Source organism: Phaenicophaeus curvirostris, chromosome 16, assembly GCF_032191515.1.
Source record: "Phaenicophaeus curvirostris isolate KB17595 chromosome 16, BPBGC_Pcur_1.0, whole genome shotgun sequence".
Taxonomy (NCBI): Eukaryota; Metazoa; Chordata; class Aves; order Cuculiformes; family Cuculidae; genus Phaenicophaeus; species Phaenicophaeus curvirostris.
In genome coordinates, this window is record NC_091407.1 from 14488224 (window position 1) to 14512734 (window position 24511).

The 24511-nt window shown below is 56.4% G+C and overlaps 3 protein-coding genes across 3 annotated transcripts; all 3 read right to left on the reverse strand.

The window, feature by feature from the left end:
* Nucleotides 1-167: 167 nt before the first annotated feature.
* LOC138727418 (deoxyribonuclease-1-like) lies at nucleotides 168-12012 on the reverse strand. Its single transcript, XM_069869817.1, has 8 exons — nucleotides 11866-12012; nucleotides 2164-2252; nucleotides 1913-1996; nucleotides 1677-1774; nucleotides 1025-1137; nucleotides 673-830; nucleotides 498-594; nucleotides 168-252 (listed from the first exon to the last, which is right to left on the reverse strand). The coding sequence occupies exons 1-8, from the start codon at nucleotides 12010-12012 to the stop codon at nucleotides 205-207; spliced, it is 834 nt and encodes a 277-aa protein (XP_069725918.1). The 3' UTR covers nucleotides 168-204.
* LOC138727455 (deoxyribonuclease-1-like) lies at nucleotides 9030-11438 on the reverse strand. The gene is made up of 8 exons (XM_069869881.1): nucleotides 11334-11438; nucleotides 11152-11240; nucleotides 10901-10984; nucleotides 10665-10762; nucleotides 10013-10125; nucleotides 9600-9757; nucleotides 9424-9520; nucleotides 9030-9178 (listed from the first exon to the last, which is right to left on the reverse strand). Exons 1-8 carry the CDS (start codon nucleotides 11436-11438, stop codon nucleotides 9131-9133), a joined length of 792 nt encoding a protein of 263 aa, XP_069725982.1. The 3' UTR covers nucleotides 9030-9130.
* Nucleotides 12013-18485: 6473 nt separating the features above from the next.
* Nucleotides 18486-23170, reverse strand: LOC138727776 (deoxyribonuclease-1-like). The gene is made up of 10 exons (XM_069870544.1): nucleotides 23149-23170; nucleotides 21878-21920; nucleotides 21124-21271; nucleotides 20421-20509; nucleotides 20170-20253; nucleotides 19934-20031; nucleotides 19282-19394; nucleotides 18869-19026; nucleotides 18694-18790; nucleotides 18486-18545 (listed from the first exon to the last, which is right to left on the reverse strand). The coding sequence occupies exons 1-10, from the start codon at nucleotides 23168-23170 to the stop codon at nucleotides 18486-18488; spliced, it is 912 nt and encodes a 303-aa protein (XP_069726645.1).
* Nucleotides 23171-24511: the final 1341 nt, after the last annotated feature.

Genomic DNA, 24511 nt, shown 5'->3' on the forward strand with positions numbered 1-24511 from the left:
GGACCCTCCGTGCAGAGGTGCAAGAACCAGAAAATGCTCATTTTTAATGGATGCAGAGAGGGTCCCACAACTACAAGAGTCCAAAGAGTGGCTTTTGCAGAGATTGTGGGCAGCTTGGCTGGTGCTTTCGCTGTTTGGACTCCGTGAGGGATGTGGGCTCAGGCTGCGGGTGTCCTGGTAGCCACCGGCGTGAGGACGGACTCCTCAGATTAGGACCGTCTCCACTGGGAAATGGTCACTGACTTCCAAAGCCTGGATTTTGGGAGGGAAAGCAAAGAAGTGGCTGAGCTCATCTGGACCTGCCACCGCTGTCGTGGCTGGGACCGAACGCTCTGCTCCGATCCCAGAACTGAAACCAGACCCCAGGCTGGGGGAGCATCGGAGCAGAGGTTGGGGCTGAGGTGCCCTTGGGAGCGCCCTGGGGAACAGGGACCCACCCACACTCAAGTGTGGGATCACGGTGCCACCAGGCTTGTGTGTCTTGGTCCCTTACTCACCTTCTTGTTAGTGAGGTTGAAGGCCACCTCGAAGTTGTAGATTCTGCCAGAGCCAGGCTCGATGTCTTTTTTCAGATCATCACCGCAGACGACGATGCTGCCGAGGCATCATGGGGGTGTTAGTGCCCCCCAGGACCCCCCATGGCAGCCCCTGTGCCACCACCACAGCACCCACCGGTCATAGGGGCAGTGCCTCCCGGCAGTAACAGTGGTATCATCATCATCTGTGATGAGCCAGTCACAAGGTGCTTGGGTGCGCAGACGGATTTTGGACCAGTCACTTTCTTTCACATAGCTGCAACCGGCGTTGAAGTCGCCGAGGAGGATGATGTTCTGCAGGGCAGCGTGCTGTGTCCCTACCCATGGGCCACACATGGCCAGACATGGCCAGGGGGCCACCCTCTGCCGGGTGTGAGAAGTCTCCCGTGGGACACCTTCACCCCAGGATGGTGCCGGCAGGTGCAGCGCCCACACCCCAGCCCGCCCGGCTGCCCCGAGCAGGAGCCGAGCTCCCCAACGCCGCTTACGTCATTTGTCCAGGCAGTGCGGATATCGTTGTAGACGTCATAGAGCTTGTCGATCTCTTTTACCGCATTGTTATACTGGGAGTGCAGGGGCACCATCACAAATTCCTTCACCTCTGCCAGACAGGGAGCCATCAGCTCCCGGCTCGGGTGCTGCACCCGGCTCGGGAGCGGGAACCCCAGGAGACCCCCCGGGCCAAGCCCCAGCTGCCAGCAGGGAAAAGCTGCTGAAGGGAACAGATGCCTTGGCTTGTTGTCGTCTGCGTGTCCTCCAGCCTGGCATTTGCAGCAGAGACCTACAGCCCTCTGCACGTGGCCTGGGGTTTGCTGCTTGTTTCCCACCATTCTTCCCAAGTCACTGTGGCTTTGGGGAAGGAGATGGGGGTGGGAGAGATGGGAGAGTGTGTGTGTGCTGGAGAGTTGCCGGGGAGGTGGAAGTGATGGTCCAGGGTTAGGAGAGGGGATGAGGTGGGAAATGGGACGTGAGTGGTGATGGCAAATGGAGGGAGATGTTGGGAGATGGGAGAGGTTGGGAGGTGGCACACAACTGGAGGGAGCAGATGGTGGGCTATGGCATAAATGGGAGGTAGTAGGTGCTGGGATGTGGGACACAATGGGAGAGGTGGAGGGGCTGCCGTGCATCGGCTCTGCTCACGCGTGTTGGGTGAGTAGAACTTGACAACGTAAGGTGGTCTGCTGAAGACACCCATTCTCCCGATCTGTTCGGTCATCCGCAGGTTGACACGGTCATTCCTGAGAAGGAGAGTGATGCAGCCCCTGTAACCTCTCCTGCACACACGGGGACCTCAGATGAACCCACCTCCCTTCAGGGGCCACCAGGCAGGACAGCACGTGACACGAGGAACACCAGACCCTGCCAGCATCCCTTACCTCCAGATGAAGAGGTACCGCTCCGTGTAGACGCTCTGACCCAGGGGTTCACTGTAATTAAAGTTGTACAGACCCGGGGTTCCTCTGAGAGAGAGAAGTGGGGAGGGTGAGAGGAGGCTCCCGGTTCCCACCAGCACCCAGCGCTCTTACTCCGGCCAAGCCAGAGGTGCCCCGGCACGATGAGACACCAGCCAGGATCCGTTCCAGCATCCCATCTGCAGGCACCCCCTGCCCTGTGCCATTGAGGTCACCTGTTGAGCATTTCTTTGAGCTTATTCACAGCATCTAGGTTCTTGTCCCGGACCTCCTGCACCAGGGTGATGTCGTACCGCTTCACGATCTGGGGGAACAAGCTCAGAGCTGCTCACCCTTGCCCAGGAACTGCTCTTGAGGACCCAGGGGTGCCTAGGCTGGGCTGGGAAGGCTGCCAGCCTGGCAATAGGCAGGCGGGCTATGGAGAGCCAGGGAGGGAGGTCCTCTGCTGGTGTCCTTGGGCTTGGAAGGACTCTAGGGTAACAAGGTGCCCCCTAAAGCCCATTTGTCTGCTGCCTCCCATCCCTGCAGCTCCTCCCTCTCTGGGTGCTGTGAGTGAGGAACCTGGGTAGCACCAACCATTGACTGTCCCTGGCAGAGGACAGGTAAGAGTGGAGATGTCCCAGGGTTGGGGAATGTGATGGGGGAAGAGGATATGGGTGGATGGATGGGGGCTTGGACATATGGATGGAGGTGTGAGTGGATGCAGTCATGGATGGATGGATGGATGGATGGATGGATGGATGGATGGATGGAGCTACAGGCAGATGGATGAGGATGTTGATGGACTGGTGGATGCGTGCCTGTAGGGATGGACACAGTGGATATATGGATGACTGTTGAGCTAATGTCTGACTGCCCCAGCTGGCTGCATCCCAGAGAGCAGAGAGAGGTCAGAACTGTATCTGTCCCATAGTACTCACTTCGACGATGATGTTAGCGACTTCTGTTTTGTTCATCTTTGACTTCCCAAAGAAGTGGATGTTGAAGGCGCTGATCCTCAGCGTGACAGCCACATGCAGCAGGACAGCTGCAACCAGCAGCGACAGCACCAGCTTTGAGGCCCCCATCCTGCGTGCAGAGGGGCAGGGATGGGCTCAGTCATTTGGGACACGATTCCTGTGCCGCTAAGCTCCACGGGGTAATATTTCACCGGCAGGTAGGCTGGGAGCGCTGCCCAAGCCCAGGTGCCCCAAGCACCCGGCGCCCCAGCAGCCCTGACAAGAGAGGAGCACCAAACAGCCCGGCTTTTGGCACAGCCAGAGCCTGCCCTGGGGAAGGGCTCGCTGCCCCAGCATCGCTTTTTTCTTCTGGGACACCCACTCTGATTCAATTCTCACCTTTCCCCCCTTGCACTACAGCTTCCAATCTCTCCAGATGAGAACGCAACGATTCCCTGACACCTCAACTGGGTAACGCTACAATTTCATCATGCCACAAACTGCCCAAAGCCCGTCGAGTCAATCCCGCTCTCAGGGGATGCAGCAGCCTCCGATGCCTCCCCAGCAGAGGCACCTCGGGAGAAGCGGATCCATCCTGGGTGATGCTCGTCTGCTGCGCCCAGGCTCAGCCCTGCAGAAACTCTCGGCAAAATTAAGCTGAGCTGGAGAAGGCGACGTTGGAGAGGAGAGGACATGGAGCACAGGAGGAGCAGCGAGCAGGACCTACCTTTGGTGTCGTCCGAAGTCTCTGGAAGGGGAAGGAGCTGCACCTGTATTTATAGGGAGGGACACACTCAACTTGCAGAGCGATTGCATGAGGCCACAAGCTCCACATTGCATCTATCATGGAAATGAAGGTCTGCTCAAGAAATTGCAACACCTTCTACCGCCGCTGAGCCTGACAATGTTGCTGCATTGATAATATCATCAGCAAGGTATTGGTACAGTCAAAGTGAGCAGTTCCCCAAGCTGGGACACAGGCAGCTCACACATGAGCAGCTACAGTTTCTCTCAAAAAGTGCTTATTTCACCAACACCAAGCGTTCCCATCCTGCACCCCGCTTTTCCCACAAGCCAGTTCCAGAGAAGTGACAGGATTTGCAGCCGCTCCCCACAATGTGATCAAGGCCTGGCCTTGACCCCTTGAACAGGCATGTGGCTTGCTAGGGTCACGGCTCTGGGGACATGAGCCCCTGAGCCAGGGCTCCCTGTGACATGTCCCCCCCAGCCCCTCTTCACTTCTCCTGCAGTTCCTGATATCCATCACAGCACTGTTCGACCTCTCTTCTAGTTGGCATTTGGGTTTGGCTTCCTGTGAATTTCTGCAGAATAAGGCAACACAAATGAACTGTTGTAAGAAAACGAACTGCTGCATATCTCAAGATGCTTTTTACGACACAGTTATGAAATGGTGATTTGTAAATGGTGGGATGGAATGTGTTAAAAAACAAGATTAACAACTATGATAATGATAACGACTCTTAACCCTTACCTTCTTGTCACCCAGAATCATTGAGATTGACCCCTCAGATAGGGCCACTCATTAATGGCTCTGAGTGGGATGGATCTCAACACCTCCCACTGGATCAGGGGTCAAAGCCTCACCCAACTGGGCCTTGAACACTCCTAGGGCTTCCCCACCCTCAGTGTGAAGAATTTCTTCCTGATGTCCAGTCTAAATCTTCCTCCTTCGAATCTGAAGCCATTCCTCCTCCTCCTATCACTCCCTGCCCTTGTAAAAAGTCCCTCCCCAGCTCTTTTACATGCCCATGGTACTGCTGGAAGTCTGCTGTGTGAAGCTGAACTTTAGCTTAATTAAAACGTAGTTCTCATTTTGTGATAGTGACTTCTTGTCACTATCACTATCCTTGAGCTCCTCGAGAAGTTCCTCTTCCAGGTGCCCAAGGAGTGAGGTGCTACCCCCAAGCTGGGCCCGGCGGCACGGAGAGGCCTGAGGCAGCAGCGAGAGCCCCGGGAGGCCCAGAGTGGCTGCAGGGGGTGGGCGAGGGGTTCAGGAGGGGGTCCCTGGGGGGCTGCTGCTGGAGACTGAAGCTCCAGAAGGACAGGACAGGGTTTCTTGGGAGCTGGTGCTGGAGACCAAGGCCTTGGAGGGACAGGACAGGGTCCTAGAGCTTTCCTGTGTAAGCAGGTTCATGTGATAGAGGTTCAGGAATCTTGAAGATGTGCATCGTGCACAAAGACTGCGTTCCTGACACCCAGGAGAAGCTCGTGGCCTTTGCCACAAGCAAAGGAAGAAGAGGTAACAGTGACTGGAAGAGGGTAACCTTGTGCCTGTTTTTAAAAGGGTAGCAAAGATGACCTTGGGAAGTACTGACCAGTCAGCCTCACCTCAGTGCCTTGGAAGATCGTGGAACAGATCCTCCTAGAAGCTCAGCTGAAGCACAGGGAGGACGGGGAGGTGATTAGTGGCAGCCAGCATGGCTTCACTGGGGGCAGGTCCTGTCCTACCACCACCCTCACCTCCCCAAACAACAAGCCAGTTCCAGTCGAGCTGCTGAAAAATCCTCTCAAAACAAAACAGTCCCTGGGCCCAGCCAGCACGGGGTCACAAGGGAAGGTCCTGCCTGACAAACTTCATGTTTTCTTATGTCAAGATCACCCAGCGAGGTGACCAAGGGAAGCCACTTGATGTAATCGCTCTGCATTTCAGAGAATAGAATCACAGAACAGTTTGGGATGTGAGGGACCTTAAAGATCATCTAGTTCCAGCCTCTCCCTTGCCATGGGCAGGGACACCTCCCACTAGATCAGGTTGCCCAAAGCCCCATCCAACCTGGCCTTGAACACCTCCAGGGATGGGGCAGCAACTTCCCTGGGCAACCTGGGCCAGGGCCTCCCCACTCTCATGGTGAAGAAATTCCTCCTTCTGTCTAGTCGAAATCTACCCCTCTCCAGTTTATACCCATTGCCCCTCGTCCTGCCCCTACAAGCCTTTGGAAACTGTCCCTCCCCAGCTTTCTCTGCCACTGGCAGTGAGTGACAAGGCCTCGGCTCACCGACAGCCATGGTAGCACATCTCCCTCTCCTTCCCTGCCTACCTTTGGTGTCATCCGAAGTCTCTGGAAGGGGAAGGAGCTGCACCTGTATTTATAGGGAGGGACATGCTCACCTTGCTGAGTGATCTCATGGTGCTGCGGGCTCCAGATGGCATCTATCACGGAAATGGAAGTCTTATGAAAAAGTTTTGACACCTCCTGCCGCAGATGTCAATGTTGCTGTGTTGATAATATTGACCGCAAGAGATCATCGATAATATTGCCAACAAGAGATTGGTAAGGTCGAAGTGAATCCCGGAGTCCTCTCATGGGGAAGAGCAGTTCCCCAAGATGGGATGCAGGCAGATCTCACACATGATCAGCTACAATTTCTCTTAGAAAGCGTTGATTTCACCAACACCAAGCATTCCCATCCTGCACCCGGCTTTTCCCACAAGCCAGTTCCAGGCGAGCGTGTCGAAGCCGGCAGAGCATGGTGCTGCATGCTGGCCACTCATCCTGCAACCCACTGGGTCCTACCACAGTGCCCTTCGCCAGACCCGCCCCGAGAGGTTCTGCGGGTGGCAGCCCCACACCCCACATGCTCCCGCAGCTCCCCAGCCTTGCTCCAGCACCCTTGGCTGATGTCCCGGTGCTCCCTGGCCTCCCAAGGCAGCTGCTGTTTCCCAGGAGGGCTCTGCTCATAAGTTCCCCTGAAACAGGCCAGGCTTTCCCCAGGGCAGAGACACCCCCAGGGCCATCCAACCCCTACGTTCAGTTACCCCAAGCTCCAGGTTCTCCCCATTCCCATCCCCAGGCTCTCTCCATTCCCACCTCCAGGCTGCACCCATCCCAAACCCAAGAAGATCATTCTGGGAACTGCTGTAAAACCTCTCACAACAAGACAGTCCCTGGGCCCAGCCAGCACGGGTTCACAAGGGAAGGTTCTGCCTGACAAACTGCATTTCTTCCTATGTGAAGGTCACCCAGCGAGGTGGCCAAGGGAAGCCACTTCTCATGCTGAAGAAATTCCTCATTGTGTCTAGTCTAAATCTGCCCCTCTCCAGTTTATAGCCATTGCCCCTCGTCCTATCCCTACAAGCCTTTGGAAACAGTCACTCCCCAGCCTTCTTGTAGCCCCTTCAGGTACTGGAAGGTCATTAAAGGTCTTCTCGGAGCCTTCTCTTCTCCAGGGTGAACAAGCCCAACTCTCTCAGCTTGTCCTCGGATGGGAGGTGCTTCAGAACTTTGATCATCCTTTGTAGCCTCCTCTGGGACCATTCCTACTATTGATAGGAATGGTTGGACTCAATGATCCAGTGGGTCTTTTCCAACCTAGTGATTCTATGATTCTAAACATTTCCATTTCCTTCTTATGCAGAGGATTCCAGAACTGGACACAATACTCTAGATGAGATCTTACAAGAGAGAGGAAATGAAGGGCATAATCCCCTCCCTAGACCTGCTGGCCAGGCTTCTTTTGATGCAGCCCAGGACACGGTTGGTCTTCTGGGCTGCGAACACGCATTGCCGGTTCGTATTGAGCTTCTCATCGACCAGCACCCCAAGTCCTTCTCTGCGGGGTCACTCTCAATCACATCGTCCCCCATCCTCTACTGACAGTGGGGATTGCCCTGACCCAGGAGCAGGACCTTGCACTTGGCCTTTTGAACCTCATGAGGTTCTCACAACCCCATTTCTCCAGCCTGTCCAGGTCCCTCTGGGTGACGTCCCGTCCTGGTGTGGCAACTGCACCACTCAGCTTGGTGTCATCTGCAAACTTGCTGAGGGTACATTCGATCACACTGTCAATACCATTGATGAAGATATTAAACAGCACTGGTCCCTCTACAGACCCCTGAGGGACACAGCTTGTCAGAGATCTCCATCTGGACTTTGAGACGATGACCACTACTCTCTGAATACAACAACCACCAAACCAATTTCTTATCGAACAAAGTGTCCACTCACCAAATCCATATCTCTCCACATTAGAGAGAAGGATGTTGTGGGGATTCATGTTAAGGGCTTTACAGAAGTCCAGATCGATAGTATCCATTGCTTTTCCCTTGTCCCCTGCTGTAGTTACCCAAACATAGGAAGCAGCTAGGCTGGTAGGACAGGACCTACCCCTGGTGAAGCCATGCTGGCTGCCACTAATCACCTCCCCGTCCTCCCTGTGCTTGTGCAGAGCTTCTAGGAGGATCTGTTCCATGATCTTCCCAGGCACCGAGGTGAGGCTGACCGGTCAGTACTTCCCAAGGTCATCTTTGCTACCCTTTTAAAAACAGGCACAAGGTCACCCTCTTCCAGTCACCAGGGTCTTTCAGGAAAGCCTTGGATCCTGCCTGTCCTAAACAAACAGTGCAGCATTCAGCTGGAGAAGCACATGACACAGTGGGAGCGATTGCCTGACAGGCTGGGCTCAAAGGCTCTCAGTCAGGGGGTTCCATCGCTCTGGCTTCTCCTGGTGGGGCTGGGTGGGCACACAGGGCTTGGGGGGCTGTCGCTGGGGTGGCCCTCTCGGTCACAGCGTGGGGCACGGCAGCCAGGCAGGAGGTGAAGGGCAATGGCCTTAACGGGGGTGATTGAGAGGGTGTAATTGTAGGGGAGAGAAGGGACTCAGGGGGGTCTGAGGGAGGCTGGCTGAGCAGCACCAGCCTCAGCAAGAGGGGCCGGCTGCAAACCCCCACAGCATCTCCTCTTGTCTCCCAAGCAGCCCCAGCTGGCACCTAAAGCAGCCGCGCGGGTGACTCGGATCCCCAGAGCAGCGCTGGCACAGCCGGTATCCCCTGCACCAGCATAGCCGTCCCCCTGGCACTTGCTGTCCCCCAGCTCGGGGAGCGGGAGGCTTGGCCGGGTTTGGGGAGGTGTCGCTGCTCATGTCAGGGCCTGCCAGGCTCTCGCCAGCTCTGCAGGTTTTGCATCCTCACAGCCAGTCACCGGATGAGTCTGGTGTCCCCTGGTGCTGTGCTGGCACCCGGAGGAGCTGCCGTGGCACAGGGACAGGGGGTCAGGTGCAGGGGGTGCAGGGGGAAGTGAAGGGACCCTCCGTGCAGAGGTGCAAGAAGCAGAAAATGCTCATTTTTAATGGATGCAGAGAGGGTCCCACAACTGCAAGAGTCCAAAGAGCGGCTTTTGCAGAGATTGTGGGCAGCTTGGCTGGTGCTTTCGCTGTTTGGACTCCTTGAAGGACGTGGGCTCAGGCTGGGGGCATCCTGGTAGCCACCGGCGTGAGGACGGACTCCTCAGGTTAGGACCACCTCCACTGGGAAATGGTCACTGACTTCCAAAGCCTGGATGTTGGGAGGGAAAGCAAAGAAGTGGCTGAGCTCATCTGGACCTGCCACCGCTGTCGTGGCTGGGACCGAACGTTCTGCTCCGATCCCAGAACTGAAACCAGACCCCAGGCTGGGGGAGCATCGGAGCAGAGGTTGGGGCTGAGGTGCCCTTGGGAGCGCCCTGGGGAACAGGGACCCACCCACACTCAAGTGTGGGATCACGGTGCCACCAGGCTTGTGTGTCTTGGTCCCTAACTCACCTTCTTGTTAGTGAGGTTGAAGGCCACCTCGAAGTTGTAGATTCTGCCAGAGCCAGGCTCAACGTCATTTTTCAGGTCATTGCCGCAGACGACGATGCTGCCGAGGCATCATGGGGGTGTTAGTGCCCTCCAGAACCCCCCAGTGACAGCCCCTGTGCCACCACCACAGCACCAACCGGTCATAGGGGTAGTGGCTCTCTTCAGTGACAGTGGTATCATCATCATCTGTGATGAGCCAGTCACAAGGTGCTTGGGTGCGCAGACGGATTTTGCGCCAGTCGTCATCTTTCACGTAGCTGCCGCCGGCGTTGAAGTCACCCAGGAGAAGGATGTTCTGCAGGGCAGTGTGCTGTGTCCCCACCCATGGGCCACACGGGTACAAGGGCTCCCAAAATCTCAGCGGCCCCCCTGGGTCTCCCCAGCACAGGAGGACACCCCCCAGGAATGGCAGCGGAGCCCCCCCTCTGCTGCGTGTGAGAGGTCTCCCATGGGACACCTCCACCCCAGGATGGTGCCGGCATGTGCGGCGCCCACACCCCAGCCCGCCCGGCTGCCCCGAGCGGGAGCCGAGCTCCCCAACGCCGCTTACGTCATTTGTCCAGGCAGTGCGGATATCGTTGTAGACGTCATAGAGCTTGTCGATCTCTTCTACCGCATTGTCAGGCTTGGAGTGCAGGGGCACCATCACAAATTCCTTCACCTCTGCCAGACAGGGAGCCATCAGCTCCCGGCTCGGGTGCTGCACCCGGCTCGGGAGCGGGAACCCCAGGAGACCCCCCGGGCCAAGCCCCAGCTGCCAGCAGAGAAAAGCTGCTGAAGGGAACAGATGCCTTGGCTTGTTGTCATCTGCGTGTCCTCCAGCCTGGCATTTGCAGCAGAGACCTACAGCCCTCTGCACGTGGCCTGGGGTTTGCTGCTTGTTTCCCATCATTCTTCCCAAGTCACTGTGGCTTTGGGGAAGGAGATGGGGGTGGGAGAGATGGGAGAGTGTGTGTGTGCTGGGGAGTTGCCGGGGAGGTGGAAGTGATGGTCCAGGGTTAGGAGAGGGGATGAGGTGGGAAATGGGACGTGAGTGGTGATGGCAAATGGAGGAAGATGTTGGGAGATGGGAGAGGTTGGGAGGTGGCACACAACTGGAGGGAGCAGATGGTGGGCTATGGCATAAATGGGAGGTAGTAGGTGCTGGGATGTGGGACATGATGGGAGAGGTGGAGGGGCTGCCGTGCATCGGCTCTGCTCACGCGTGTTGGGTGAGTAGAACTTGACAACGTAAGGTGGTCTGCTGAAGACACCCATTCTCCCCATCTGTTCGGTCATCCGCAGGTTGACACGGTCATTCCTGAGAAGGAGAGGGAGGCAGCCCCTGTCACCTCTCCTGCACACATGGGGACCTCAGATGAACCCACCTCCCTTCAGGGGCCACCAGGCAGGACAGCACGTGACACGAGGAACACCAGACCCTGCCAGCATCCCTTACCTCCAGATGAAGAGGTACCGCTCCTTGTAGACGCTCTGGCCCAGGGGTTCACTGTAATTAAAGTTGTACAAACCCGAGGTTCCTCTGAGAGAGAGAAGTGGGGAGGGTGAGAGGAGGCTCCGTGTTCCCACCAGCGCCCAATGCTCTCTCTCCGGCCAAGCCAGAGGTGCCCCGGCACGATGAGACGCCAGCCAGGATCCGTTCCAGCATCCCATCTGCAGGCACCCCCTGCCCTGTGCCATTGAGGTCACCTGTTGAGCATATCTTGGAGCTTATTCATGGCTTCCAGGCTGTTTCCCAGGACCTCCTGCACCAGGGTGATGTCGTACCGCTTCACGATCTGGGGGAACAAGCTCAGAGCTGCTCACCCTTGTCCAAGAACTGCTCTTGGGGACCCAGGGGTGCCTAGGCTGGGCTGGGAAGGCTCCCGGACTGGCAATAGGCAGGCGGGCAATGGAGAGCCAGGGAGGGAGCTCCTCTGCTGGTGTCCTTGGGCTTGGAAGGACTCTGGGGTAACAAGGTGCCCCCTAAAGCCCATTCGTCTGCTGCCTCCCATCCCTGCAGCTCCTCCCTCTCTGGGTGCTGTGAGTGAGGAACCTGGGCAGCACCAACCATTGACTGTCCCTGGCAGAGGACAGGTAAGAGTGGAGATGTTCCAGGATTGGAGAATGTGATGGGGGAAGAGGATATGGGTGGATCGATGGGGGCTTGGACATATGGATGGAGGTGTGAGTGGATGCAGTCATGGGTGAATGGATGGATGGATGGATGGATGGATGGATGGATGGATGGATGGAGCTACAGGCAGATGGATGGGGGCTGTTGATGGACTGGTGGGTGCGTGCCTGTAGGGATGGACACAGTGGATATATGGATGACTATTGAGCTAATGTCTGACTGCCCCAGCTGGCTGCATCCCAGAGAGCAGAGAGAGGTCAGAACTGTATCTGTCCCATAGTACTCACTTCGACGATGATGTTAGCGACTTCTGTTTTGTTCATCTTTGTCCTCCCGAAGTGCTGGATGTTGAAGGCGCTGATCCTCAGCGTGACGGCCACATGCAGCAGGACAGCTGCAACCAGCAGCGACAGCACCAGCTTTGAGGCCCCCATCCTGCGTGCAGAGGGGCAGGGATGGGCTCAATCATTTGGGATGCAATTCCTGTGCTGCTCAGCTCCACGGGGTAATATTTCACTGGCAGGTAGGCTGGGAGCGCTGCCCAAGCCCAGGTGCCCCAAGCACCCGGCGCCCCATCAGCCCTGACAAGAGAGGAGCACCAAACAGCCCGGCTTTTGGCACAGCCGGAGCCTGCCCTGGGGAAGGGCTCGCTGCCCCAGCATCGCTTTTTTCTTCTGGGACACCCACTCTGATTCAATTCTCACCTTTCCCCCCTTGCACTACAGCTCCAAACGCTTCCAATCTCTCCAGATGAGAACGCAACGATTCCCTGACACCTCGATTGGGTAACGCTACAATTTGATCATGCCACAAACTGCCCAAAGCCCCTCGAGTCAATCCTGCTCTCAGGGGATGCAGCAGCCTCCGATGCCTCCCCAGCAGAGGCACCTCGGGAGAAGCGGATCCATCCTGGGTGATGCTCGTCTGCTGCGCCCGGGCTCAGCCCTGCAGAAACTCTCGGCAAAATTAAGCTGAGCTGGAGAAGGCGACGTTGGAGAGGAGAGGACATGGAGCACAGGAGGAGCAGGGAGCAGGACCTACCTTTAGTGTTGTCCGAAGCCTCTGGAAGGGGAAGGAGCTGCACCTGTATTTATAGGGAGGGACACACTCAACTTGCAGAGCGATTGCATGAGGCCACAGGCTCCACATTGCATCTATCGTGGAAATGAAGGTCTGCTCAAGAAATTGCAACACCTTCCACCGCCGCTGAGCCTGACAATGTTGCTGCATTGATAATATCATCAGCAAGATATTGGTACAGTCGAAGTGAGCAGTTCCCCAAGCTGGGACACAGGCAGCTCTCACACATGAGCAGCTACAGTTTCTCTCAAAAAGTGTTTATTTCACCAACACCAAGCGTTCCCATCCTGCACCCCGCTTTTCCCACAAGCCAGTTCCAGAGCAGGGACAGGATTTGCAGCCGCTCCCCACAATGTGATCAAGGCCTGGCCTTGACCCCTTGAACAGGCATGTGGCTTGCTAGGGTCACGGCTCTGGGGACATGAGCCCCTGAGCCAGGGCTCCCTGTGACATGTCCCCCCCCAGCCCCTCTTCACTTCTCCTGCAGTTCCTGATATCCATCACAGCACTGTTCGACCTCTCTTCTAGTTGGCATTTGGGTTTGGCTTCCTGTGAATTTCTGCAGAATAAGGCAACACAAATGAACTGTTGTAAGAAAACGAACTGCTGCATATCTCAAGATGCTTTTGACGATACAGTTATGAAATGGTGATTTGTAAATGGTGGGATGGAATGTGTTAAAAAACAAGATTAACAACTATGATAATGATAACGACTCTTAACCCTTACCTTCTTGTCACCCAGAATCATTGAGATTGACCCCTCAGATACGGCCACTCATTAATGGCTCTGAGTGGGATGGATCTCAACACCTCCCACTGGATCAGGGGTCAAAGCCTCACCCAACTGGGCCTTGAACACTCCTAGGGCTTCCCCACCCTCAGTGTGAAGAATTTCTTCCTGATGTCCAGTCTAAATCTTCCTCCTTCGAATCTGAAGCCATTCCTCCTCCTCCTATCACTCCCTGCCCTTGTAAAAAGTCCCTCCCCAGCTCTTTGGCACACCCATGGTACTGCTGGAAGTCTGCTGTGTGAAGCTGAACTTTAGCTTAATTAAAACGTAGTTCTCATTTTGTGATAGTGACTTCTTGTCACTATCACTATCCTTGAGCTCCTCGAGAAGTTCCTCTTCCAGGTGCCCAAGGAGTGAGGTGCTACCCCCAAGCTGGGCCCGGCGGCACGGAGAGGCCTGAGGCAGCAGCGAGAGCCCCGGGAGGCCCAGAGTGGCTGCAGGGGGTGGGCGAGGGGTTCAGGAGGGGGTCCCTGGGGGGCTGCTGCTGGAGACTGAAGCTCCAGAAGGACAGGACAGGGTTTCTTGGGAGCTGGTGCTGGAGACCAAGGCCTTGGAGGGACAGGACAGGGTCCTAGAGCTTTCCTGTGTAAGCAGGTTCATGTGATAGAGGTTCAGGAATCTTGAAGATGTGCATCGTGCACAAAGACTGCGTTCCTGACACCCAGGAGAAGCTCGTGGCCTTTGCCACAAGCAAAGGAAGAAGAGGTAACAGTGACTGGAAGAGGGTGACCTTGTGCCTGTTTTTAAAAGGGTAGCAAAGATGACCTTGGGAAGTACTGACCAGTCAGCCTCACCTCAGTGCCTTGGAAGATCATGGAACAGATCCTCCTAGAAGCTCAGCTGAAGCACAGGGAGGACGGGGAGGTGATTAGTGGCAGCCAGCATGGCTTCACTGGGGGCAGGTCCTGTCCTACCACCACCCTCACCTCCCCAAACAACAAGCCAGTTCCAGTCGAGCTGCTGAAAAATCCTCTCAAAACAAAACAGTCCCTGGGCCCAGCCAGCACGGGGTCACAAGGGAAGGTCCTGCCTGACAAACTTCATGTCTTCTTATGTCAAGATCACCCAGCGAGGTGACCAAGGGAAGCCACTTGATGTAATCGCTCTGCATTTCAGAGAATAGAATCACAGAACAGTTTGGGATGTGAGGGACCTTAAAGATCATCTAGTTCCAGCCTCTCCCTTGCCATGGGCAGGGACACCTCCCACTAGATCAGGTTGCCCAAAGCCCCATCCAACCTGGCCTTGAACACCTGCAGGGATGGGGCAGCCACAGCTTCCCTGGGCAACCTGGGCCAGGGCCTCCCCACTCTCATGGTGAAGAAATTCCTCCTTCTGTCTAGTCGAAATCTACCCCTCTCCAGTTTATACCCATTGCCCCTCGTCCTGCCCCTACAAGCCTTTGGAAACAGTCCCTCCCCAGCTTTCTCTGCCACTGGCAGTGAGTGATAAGGCCTCGGCTCACCCACAGCCATGGTAGCACATCTCCCTCTCCTTCCCTGCCTACCTTTGGTGTCGTCCGAAGTCTCTGGAAGGGGAAGGAGCTGCACCTGTATTTATAGGGAGGGACATGCTCACCTTGCCGAGTGATCTCATGGTGCTGCGGGCTCCAGATGGCATCTATCACGGAAATGGAAGTCTTATGAAAAAGTTTCGACACCTCCTGCTGCAGATGTCAATGTTGCTGTGTTGATAATATTGACCGCAAGAGATCATCGATGATATTGCCAGCAAGAGATTGGTAAGGTCGAAGTGAATCCCAGAGTCCTCTCATGGGGAAGAGCAGTTCCCCAAGACGGGATGCAGGCAGCTCTCACACATGATCAGCTACAATTTCTCTTAGAAAGCGTTGATTTCACCAACACCAAGCGTTCCCATCCTGCACCCCGCTTTTCCCACAAGCCAGTTCCAGGCGAGCGTGACGAAGCCGGCAGAGCATGGTGCTGCATGCTGGCCCCTCATCCTGAAACCCACCGGGTCCTACCACAGTGCCCTTCGCCAGACCCGCCCCGAGAGGTCCCACAGGTGGCAGCCCCACACCCCACATGCTCCCGCAGCTCCCCAGCCTTGCTCCAGTGCCCTTGGCTGATGTCCCGGTGCTCCCTGGCCTCCCAAGGCAGCTGCTGTTTCCCAGGAGGGCTCTGCAGGGTCCCTGAGGTGCGCGGGCGCCTTAGGGGATGGAGGATCTTCGACATCCCAGTCACATAATTGGCTCCCCAGATTCAGGGTTCTGGGGCTCATAAGTTCCCCTGAAACAGGCCAGGCTTTCCCCAGGGCAGAGACCCCATCAGGACCATCCAACCCCTACGTTCAGTTACCCCAAGCTCCAGACTCTCCCCATTCCCATCTCCAGACTCTCCCCATTCCCAGCTCCAGGCTGCACCCCATCCCAAACCCAAGAAGATCATTCTGGGAACTGCTGTAAAACCTCTCAAAACAAGACAGTCCCTGGGCCCAGCCAGCACGGGTTCACAAGGGAAGGTCCTGCCTGACAAACCTCATGTCTTCCTATGTCAAGATCACCCACTGAGCTCACTAAAGGAAGCCACTTGATGTAATCGCTCTGCATTTCAGAGAATAGAATCATGGAATAGTTTGGAATGGAAGGGACCTCAAAAATCATCTAGTTCCACCCCCTTGCCATGGGCAGGGACACCTCCCACTGGATCAGGCTGCCCAAAGCCCCATCCAACCTGGCCTTAAACACCTCCAGGGATGGGGCAGCAACTTCCCTGGGCAACCTGGGCCAGGGTCTCCCCACTCTCATGGTGAAGAAATTCCTCCTTCTGTCTAGTCTAACTCTGCCCCTCTCCATTGCCCCTCGTCCTATCACTACAACCCTTTGGAAACAGTCCCTCCCCAGCTTTCTCTGCCACTGGCAGTGAGTAACAAGGCCTCGGCTCACCCACAGCCCCTTCAGGTACCATGAGGACACTTTAAGGTCTCCTCGGAGCCTTCTCTTCTCCAGGCTGAACAAGCCCAACTCTCTCAGCCTGTCCTCGGATGGGAGGTGCTCCAGCCCTCTGATCATCCTTGTAGCCTCCTCTGGGCCCATTTCAACAGCTCCATCTCCTTCTTATGCAGAGGATTCCAGAACTGGACACAATACTCTAGATGAGATCTTACAAGAGAGAGGAAATGAAGGGCATAATCCCCTCCCTTGACCTGCTGGCCAGGCTTCTTTTGATGCAGCCCAGGACACGGTTGGTCTTCTGGGCTGCCAACACGCACTGCCGGTTCATATTGAGCTTCTCATCGACCAGCACCCCAAGTCCTTCTCTGCGGGGCCACTCTCAATCACATCGTCCCCCATCCTCTACTGACAGTGGGGATTGCCCTGACCCAGGAGTAGGACCTGGCACGTGGCCTTTTGAACCTCATGAGGTTCTCACAGCCCCACTTCTCCAGCCTGTCCAGGTCCCTCTGGGTGACATCCCGTCCTGGTGGGGCAACTGCACCACTCAGCTTGGTGTCATCTGCAAACTTGCTGAGGGTACATTCGATCACACTGTCAATACCATTGATGAAGATATTAAACAGCACTGGTCCCTCTACAGACCCCTGAGGGACACAGCTTGTCAGAGATCTCCATCTGGACTTTGAGCCGTTGACCACTACTCTCTGAATACAACAACCACCAAACCAATTTCTTATCGAACAAAGTGTCCACTCACCAAATCCATATCTCTCCACATTAGAGAGAAGGATGTTGTGGGGATCCATGTTAAGGGCTTTACAGAAGTCCAGATCGATAGTATCCATTGCTTTTCCCTTGTCCCCTGCTGTAGTTACCCAAACATAGGAAGCAGCTAGGCTGGTAGGACAGGACCTACCCCTGGTGAAGCCATGCTGGCTGCCACTAATCACCTCCCCGTCCTCCCTGTGCTTGTGCAGAGCTTCTAGGAGGATCTGTTCCATGATCTTCCCAGGCACCGAGGTGAGGCTGACCGGTCAGTACTTCCCAAGGTCATCTTTGCTACCCTTTTAAAAACAGGCACAAGGCTACCCTCTTCCAGTCACCAGGGTCTTTCGGGAAAGACTTGGATGCTGCCTGTCCTAAACAAACAGTGCAGCATTCAGCTGGAGAAGCACATGACACAGTGGGAGCGATAGCCTGACAGGCTGGGCTCAAAGGCTCTCAGTCAGGGGGTTCCATCGCTCTGGCTTCTCCTGGTGGGGCTGGGTGGGCACACGGGGCTTGGGGGGCTGTGGCCGGGGTGGCCCCCTCGGTCACAGCGTGGGGCACGGCAACCAGGCGGGAGGTGAAGGGCAATGGCCTTAACGGGGGTGATTGAGGGGGTGTAATTGTAGGGGAAACAAGGGACTTAGGGGGGTCTGGGGGAGGCTGGCTGAGCAGCACCAGCCTCAGCAAGAGGGGGCGGCTGCAAACCCCCACAGCATCCCCTCTGGTCTCCAAAGCAGCCCCAGCTGGCACCTAAAGCAGCCGCACGGGTGACTCGGATCCCCAGAGCAGCGCTGGCACAGCCGGTATCCCCTGCACCAGCACAGCCGTCCCCCCAGCACTTGCTGTCCCCCAGCTGTTGGAGCGGGAGGCTTGGCCGGGTTTGGGGAGGTGTCGCTGCTCATGTCAGGGCCTGCCAGGCTCTCGCCAGCTCTGCAGGTTTTGCATCCTCACAGCCAGTCACCGGATGAGTCTGGTGTCCCCTGGTGCTGTGCTGGCACCCGGAGGAGCTGCCGTGGCACAGGGACAGGGGGTCAGGTGCAGGGGGTGAGGGGGAAGTGAAGGGACCCTCCGTGCAGAGGTGCAAGAACCAGAAAATGCTCATTTTTAATGGATGCAGAGAGGGCCCCACAACTGCAAGCGTCCAAAGAGCGGCTTTTGCAGAGATTGTGGGCAGCTTGGCTGGTGCTTTCGCTGTTTGGACTCCATGAGGGATGTGGGCTCAGGCAGCGGGCGTCCTGGTAGCCACCGGCGTGAAGACGGACTCTTCAGATTAGGACCGTCTCCACTGGGAAATGGTCACTGACTTCCAAAGCCTGGATGTTGGGAGGGAAAGCAAAGAAGTGGCTGAGCTCATCTGGACCTGCCACCGCTGTCGTGGCTGGGACCGAACGTTCTGCTCCGATCCCAGAACTGAAACCAGACCCCAGGCTGGGGGAGCATCGGAGCAGAGATTGGGGCTGAGGTGCCCTTGGGAGCGCCCTGGGGAACAGGGACCCACCCACACTCAAGTGTGGGATCACGGTGCCACCAGGCTTGTGTGTCCTGGTCCCTAACTCACCTTCTTGTTAGTGAGGTTGAAGGCCACCTCGAAGTTGTAGATTCTGCCAGAGCCAGGCTCGATGTCTTTTTTCAGATCATCACCGCAGACGACGATGCTGCCGAGGCATCAGGGGAGTGTTAGTGCCCCCCAGGACCCCCCATGGCAGCCCCTGTGCCACCACCACAGCACCCACCGGTCATAGGGGCAGTGCCTCCCGGCAGTAACAGTGGTATCATCATCATCTTTGATGAGCCAGTCACAAGGTGCTTGGGTGCGCAGACGGATTTTGGACCAGTCACTTTCATTCACATAGCTGCAACCGGCGTTGAAGTCGCCGAGGAGGATGATGTTCTGCAGGGCAGTGTGCTGTGTCCCTACCCACGGGCCACACGGGTACAAGGGCTCCCGAAATCTCAGCAGCCCCCCTGGGTCTCCCCAGCACAGGAGGACACCCCCCAGGAATGGCAGCGGAGCCCACCCTCTGCCGGGTGTGAGAGGTCTCCCGTGGGACACCTCCACCCCAGGATGGTGCCGGCATGTGCGGCGCCCACACCCCAGCCCGCCCGGCTGCCCCAACCAGGAGCCGAGCTCCCAAACGCGGCTTACATCATTTTTCCAGGCAGTGCTGATATTGTTGTAGACGTCATAGAGCTTGTCGATCTCTTCTACCGCATTGTCAGGCTTGGAGTGCAGGGGCACCATCACAAATTCCTTCACCTCTGCCAGACAGGGAGCCATCAGCTCCCGGCTCGGGTGCTGCACCCGGCTCGGGAGCGGGAACCCCAGGAGACCCCCCGGGCCAAGCCCCAGCTGCCAGCAGGGAAAAGCTGCTGGAGGGAACAGATGCCTTGGCTTGTTGTCGTCTGCGTGTCCTCCAGCCTGGCATTTGCAGCAGAGACCTACAGCCCTCTGCACGTGGCCTGGGGTTTGCTGCTTGTTTCCCATCATTCTTCCCAAGTCACTGTGGCTTTGGGGAAGGAGATGGGGGTGGGAGAGATGGGAGAGTGTGTGTGTGCTGGGGAGTTGCCGGGGAGGTGGAAGTGATGGTCCAGGGTTAGGAGAGGGGATGAGGTGGGAAATGGGACGTGAGTGGTGATGGCAAATGGTGGGAGATGTTGGGAGATGGGAGAGGTTGGGAGGTGGCACACAGCTGGAGGGAGCAGATGGTGGGCTATGGCATAAATGGGAGGTAGTAGGTGCTGGGATGTGGGACATGATGGGAGAGGTGGAGGGGTTGCCGTGCATCGGCTCTGCTCACGCGTGTTGGGTGAGTAGAACTTGACAACGTAAGGTGGTCTGCTGAAGACACCCATTCTCCCGATCTGTTTGGTCATCCGCAGGTTGACACTGTCATTCCTGAGAAGGAGAGGGAGGCAGCCCCTGTCACCTCTCCTGCACACACGGGGACCTCAGATGAACCCACCTCCCTTCAGGGGCCACCAGGCAGGACAGCACGTGACACGAGGAACACCAGTCCCTGCCAGCATCCCTTACCTCCAGATGAAGAGGTACCGCTCCTTGTAGTTGCTCTGGCCCAGGGGGGCACTGTAATTAAAGTTGTACAAACCCGGGGTTCCTCTGAGAGAGAGAAGTGGGGAGGGTGAGAGGAGGCTCCGTGTTCCCACCAGTGCCCAACGCTCTCACTCCGGCCAAGCCAGAGGTGCCCCGGCACGACGAGACACCAGCCAGGATCCATTCCAACATCCCATCTGCAGGCACACCCTGCCCTGTGCCATTGAGGTCACCTGTTGAGCATATCTTGGAGCTTATTCATGGCATCCAGGCTGTTTCCCAGGACCTCCTGCACCAGGGTGATGTCGTACCGCTTCACGATCTGGGGGAACAAGCTCAGAGCTGCTCACCCTTGCCCAGGAACTGCTTCTGGGGGACCCAGGGTTGCCTAGACTGGGCTGGGAAGGCTCCCGGACTGGCAATAGGCAGGCGGGCAATGGAGAGTCAGGGAGGGAGCTCCTCTGCTGGTGTCCTTGGGCTTGGAAGGACTCTGGGGTAACAAGGTGCCCCCTAAAGCCCATTCGTCTGCTGCCTCCCATCCCTGCAGCTCCTCCCTCTCTGGGTGCTGTGAGTGAGGAACCTGGGCAGCACCAACCATTGACTGTCCCTGGCAGAGGACAGGTAAGAGTGGAGATGTTCCAGGATTGGAGAATGTGATGGGGGAAGAGGATATGGGTGGATCGATGGGGGCTTGGACATATGTATGGAGGTGTGAGTGGATGCAGTCATGGGTGGATGGATGGATGGATGGATGGATGGATGGATGGATGGAGCTACAGATGGATGGGGGCTGTTGATGGACTGGTGGATGCGTGCCTGTAGGGATGGACACAGTGGATATATGGATGACTGTTGAGCTAATGTCTGACTGCCCCAGCTGGCTGCATCCCAGAGAGCAGAGAGAGGTCAGAACTGTATCTGTCCCATAGTACTCACTTTGACAATGTTGTTAGCGACTTCTGTTTTGTTCATCTTTGTCTTCCCAAAGTGCTGGATGTTGAAGGCGCTGATCCTCAGCGTGACGGCCACATGCAGCAGGACAGCTGCAACCAGCAGCGACAGCACCAGCTTTGAGGCCCCCATCCTGCGTGCAGAGGGGCAGGGATGGGCTCAATCATTTGGGATGCGATTCCTGTGCCGCTCAGCTCCACGGGGTAATATTTCACTGGCAGGTAGGCTGGGAGCGCTGCCCAAGCCCAGGTGCCCCAAGCACCCGGCGCCCCGGCAGCCCTGACGAAAGAGGAGCACCAAACAGCCCGGCTTTCGGCACAGCCAGAGCCTGCCCTGGGGAAGGGCTCGCTGCCCCAGCATCGCTTTTTTCTTCTGGGACACCCACTCTGATTCAATTCTCACCTTTCCCCCCTTGCACTACAGCTCCAAACGCTTCCAATCTCTCCAGATGAGAATGCAACGATTTCCTGACACCTCGATTGGGTAACGCTACAATTTGATCATGCCACAAACTGCCCAAAGCCCCTCGAGTCAATCCTGCTCTCAGGGGATGCAGCAGCCTCCGATGCCTCCCCAGCAGAGGCACCTCGGGAGAAGCGGATCCATCCTGGGTGATGCTCGTCTGCTGCGCCCAGGCTCAGCCCTGCAGAAACTCTCGGCAAAATTAAGCTGAGCTGGAGAAGGTGACTTTGGAGAGGGGAGGACATGGAGCAGAGGAGGAGCAGCGAGCAGGACCTACCTTTGGTGTCGTCCAAAGTCTCTGGAAGGGGAAGGAGCTGCACCTGTATTTATAGGGAGGAACACACTCAACTTGCAGAGTGATTGCATGAGGCCCCAGGCTCCACATTTGCATCTATCATGGAAATGAAGGTCTGCTCAAGAAATTTCAACACCTTCCACCGCCGCTGAGCCTGACAATGTTGCTGCATTGATAATATCATAGAATCATAGAATAACCAGGTTGGAAGAGACCCACCGGATCATCGAGTCCAACCATTCCTATCAAACACTAAACCATGCCCCTCAGCACCTCGTCCACCCGTCCCTTAAACACCTCCAGGGAAGGTGACTCAACCACCTCCCTGGGCAGCCTCTGCCAGGGCCCAATCACCCTTTCTGTGAAAAATCTTTTCCTAATGTCCAGCCTAAATCTCCCCTGGTGGAGCTTGAGGCCATTCCCTCTTGTCCTGTCCCCTGTCACTTGGGAGAAGAGGCCATCACCCTCCTCTCCACAACCTCCTGTCAGGTAGTTGGAGAGAGCAATGAGGTCTCCCCTCAGCCTTCTCTTATCCAGGCTAAACACCCCCAGCTCTCTCAGCCGTTCCTCGTAAGATCTGTTCTCCAGCCCCCTCACCAGCTTTGTTGCTCTTCTCTGGACTCGCTCCAGAGCCTCAACATCCTTCTTGTGGTGAGGGGCCCAGAACTGAACACAGTATTCGAGGAGCGGTCTCACCAGTGCCGAGTACAGAGGGAGAATAACCTCCCTGGACCTGCTGGTCACGCCATTTCTGATCCAAGCCAAGATGCCATTGGCCTTCTTGGACACATGGGCCACTGCTGGCTCATGTTCAGCCGGCTGTCAACCAACACCCCCAGGTCCCTCTCCTCCAGGCAGCTTTCTAGACAGACTTCTCCTAGTCTGTAGCACTGCATAGGGTTGTTGTGCCCCAAGTGCAGGACCTGGCATTTGGCCTTGTTAAACCTCCTGCCATTGGACTCAGCCCAGCGGTCCAGCCTGTTCAGATCCCTTTGTAGCCTCCCCACCCTCCAGCAGATCGACACTTCCACCCAGCTTAGTGTCGTCCGCAAACTTGCTAAGGGTGCACTCGATGCCTTCATCCAGGTCATTGATAAAGATATTGAACAGGGCTGGACCCAGCACTGAGCCCTGGGGAACCCCACTTGTCACTGGCCTCCAGCTGGATTTCACACCATGGTAGCACATCTCCCTCTCCTTCCCTGCCTACCTTTGGTGTCGTCCGAAGTCTCTGGAAGGGGAAGGAGCTGCACCTGTATTTATAGGGAGGGACATGCTCACCTTGCCGAGTGATCTCATGGTGCTGCGGGCTCCAGATGGCATCTATCACGGAAATGGAAGTCTTATGAAAAAGTTTCGACACCTCCTGCCGCAGATGTCAATGTTGCTGTGTTGATAATATTGACCGCAAGAGATCATCGATAATATTGCCAACAAGAGATTGGTAAGGTCGAAGTGAATCCCGGAGTCCTCTCATGGGGAAGAGCAGTTCCCCAAGATGGGATGCAGGCAGATCTCACACATGATCAGCTACAATTTCTCTTAGAAAGCGTTGATTTCACCAACACCAAGCATTCCCATCCTGCACCCGGCTTTTCCCACAAGCCAGTTCCAGGCGAGCGTGCCGAAGCCGGCAGAGCATGGTGCTGCATGCTGGCCCCTCATCCTGCAACCCACCGGGTCCTACCACAGTGCCCTTCGCCAGACCCGCCCCGAGAGGTTCCTCGGGTGGCAGCCCCACACCCCACATGCTCCCGCAGCTCCCCAGCCTTGCTCCAGCGCCCTTGGCTGATGTCCTGCTGCTCCCTGGCCTCCCAAGCCAGCTGCTGTTTCCCAGGAGGGCTCTGCAGGGTCCCTGAGATGCACGGGCTCCTTGGGGGCTGGGGGTGCTGCCAGCCCCCTCTCCCCTGGGGCCAATCCCTGGGAGAGCAGGGACAGGATTTGCAGCCAGTCCCCACAAGGTGATCAAGGCCTGGTCTTGACCCCTTGAACAGGCATGTGGCTTCCTAGGGTCAGGGCTCTGGGGACATGATCCCCCTGAGCCAGAGCTCCCCGTGACATGTCCCCCACAGCCCGTCCTCATTTCTGCTGCCAGTTCATTCTATCAATCACAGCACTCTACGACCTCTCTTCAGGCAAGCCTTTGGGTTTCGCTTCCTGTGAATTTCTGCAGAATAACAAACACAAATTAACTGTTGCAAGCAAGTGAACTGCGGGAACTCTAAACATGCTACCATATAATTATCATAGAACTATGTTTCAGCTGTGAGGGACCTTAATGCCCATCCAGTTCCACTCTGCTGCCATGGGTAGGGACACCTCCCACTGGATCAGGGGCTCAGATGGCCTTGAACACCTCCAGGGCCTCCCCACCCTCAGTGTGAAGAATTTCTTCCTGATGTCCGGTCTAAATCTTCCTCCTTCAAATTTGAAGCCATTCCCCCTCCTCCTATCCCTCCCTGCCCTTGTTTAAAAGATCCTCCCCAGCTCTTTTGCACGCCCATGGAGGTGCTGGAAGTGTGCTGCGAGAAACTGAACTTTACTTTAGCTTAATTAAAACGTATTTCGCATTTTGGGATAGTGACTTCTAGCTCCCTCCACTCCCCTCCAGTCTCA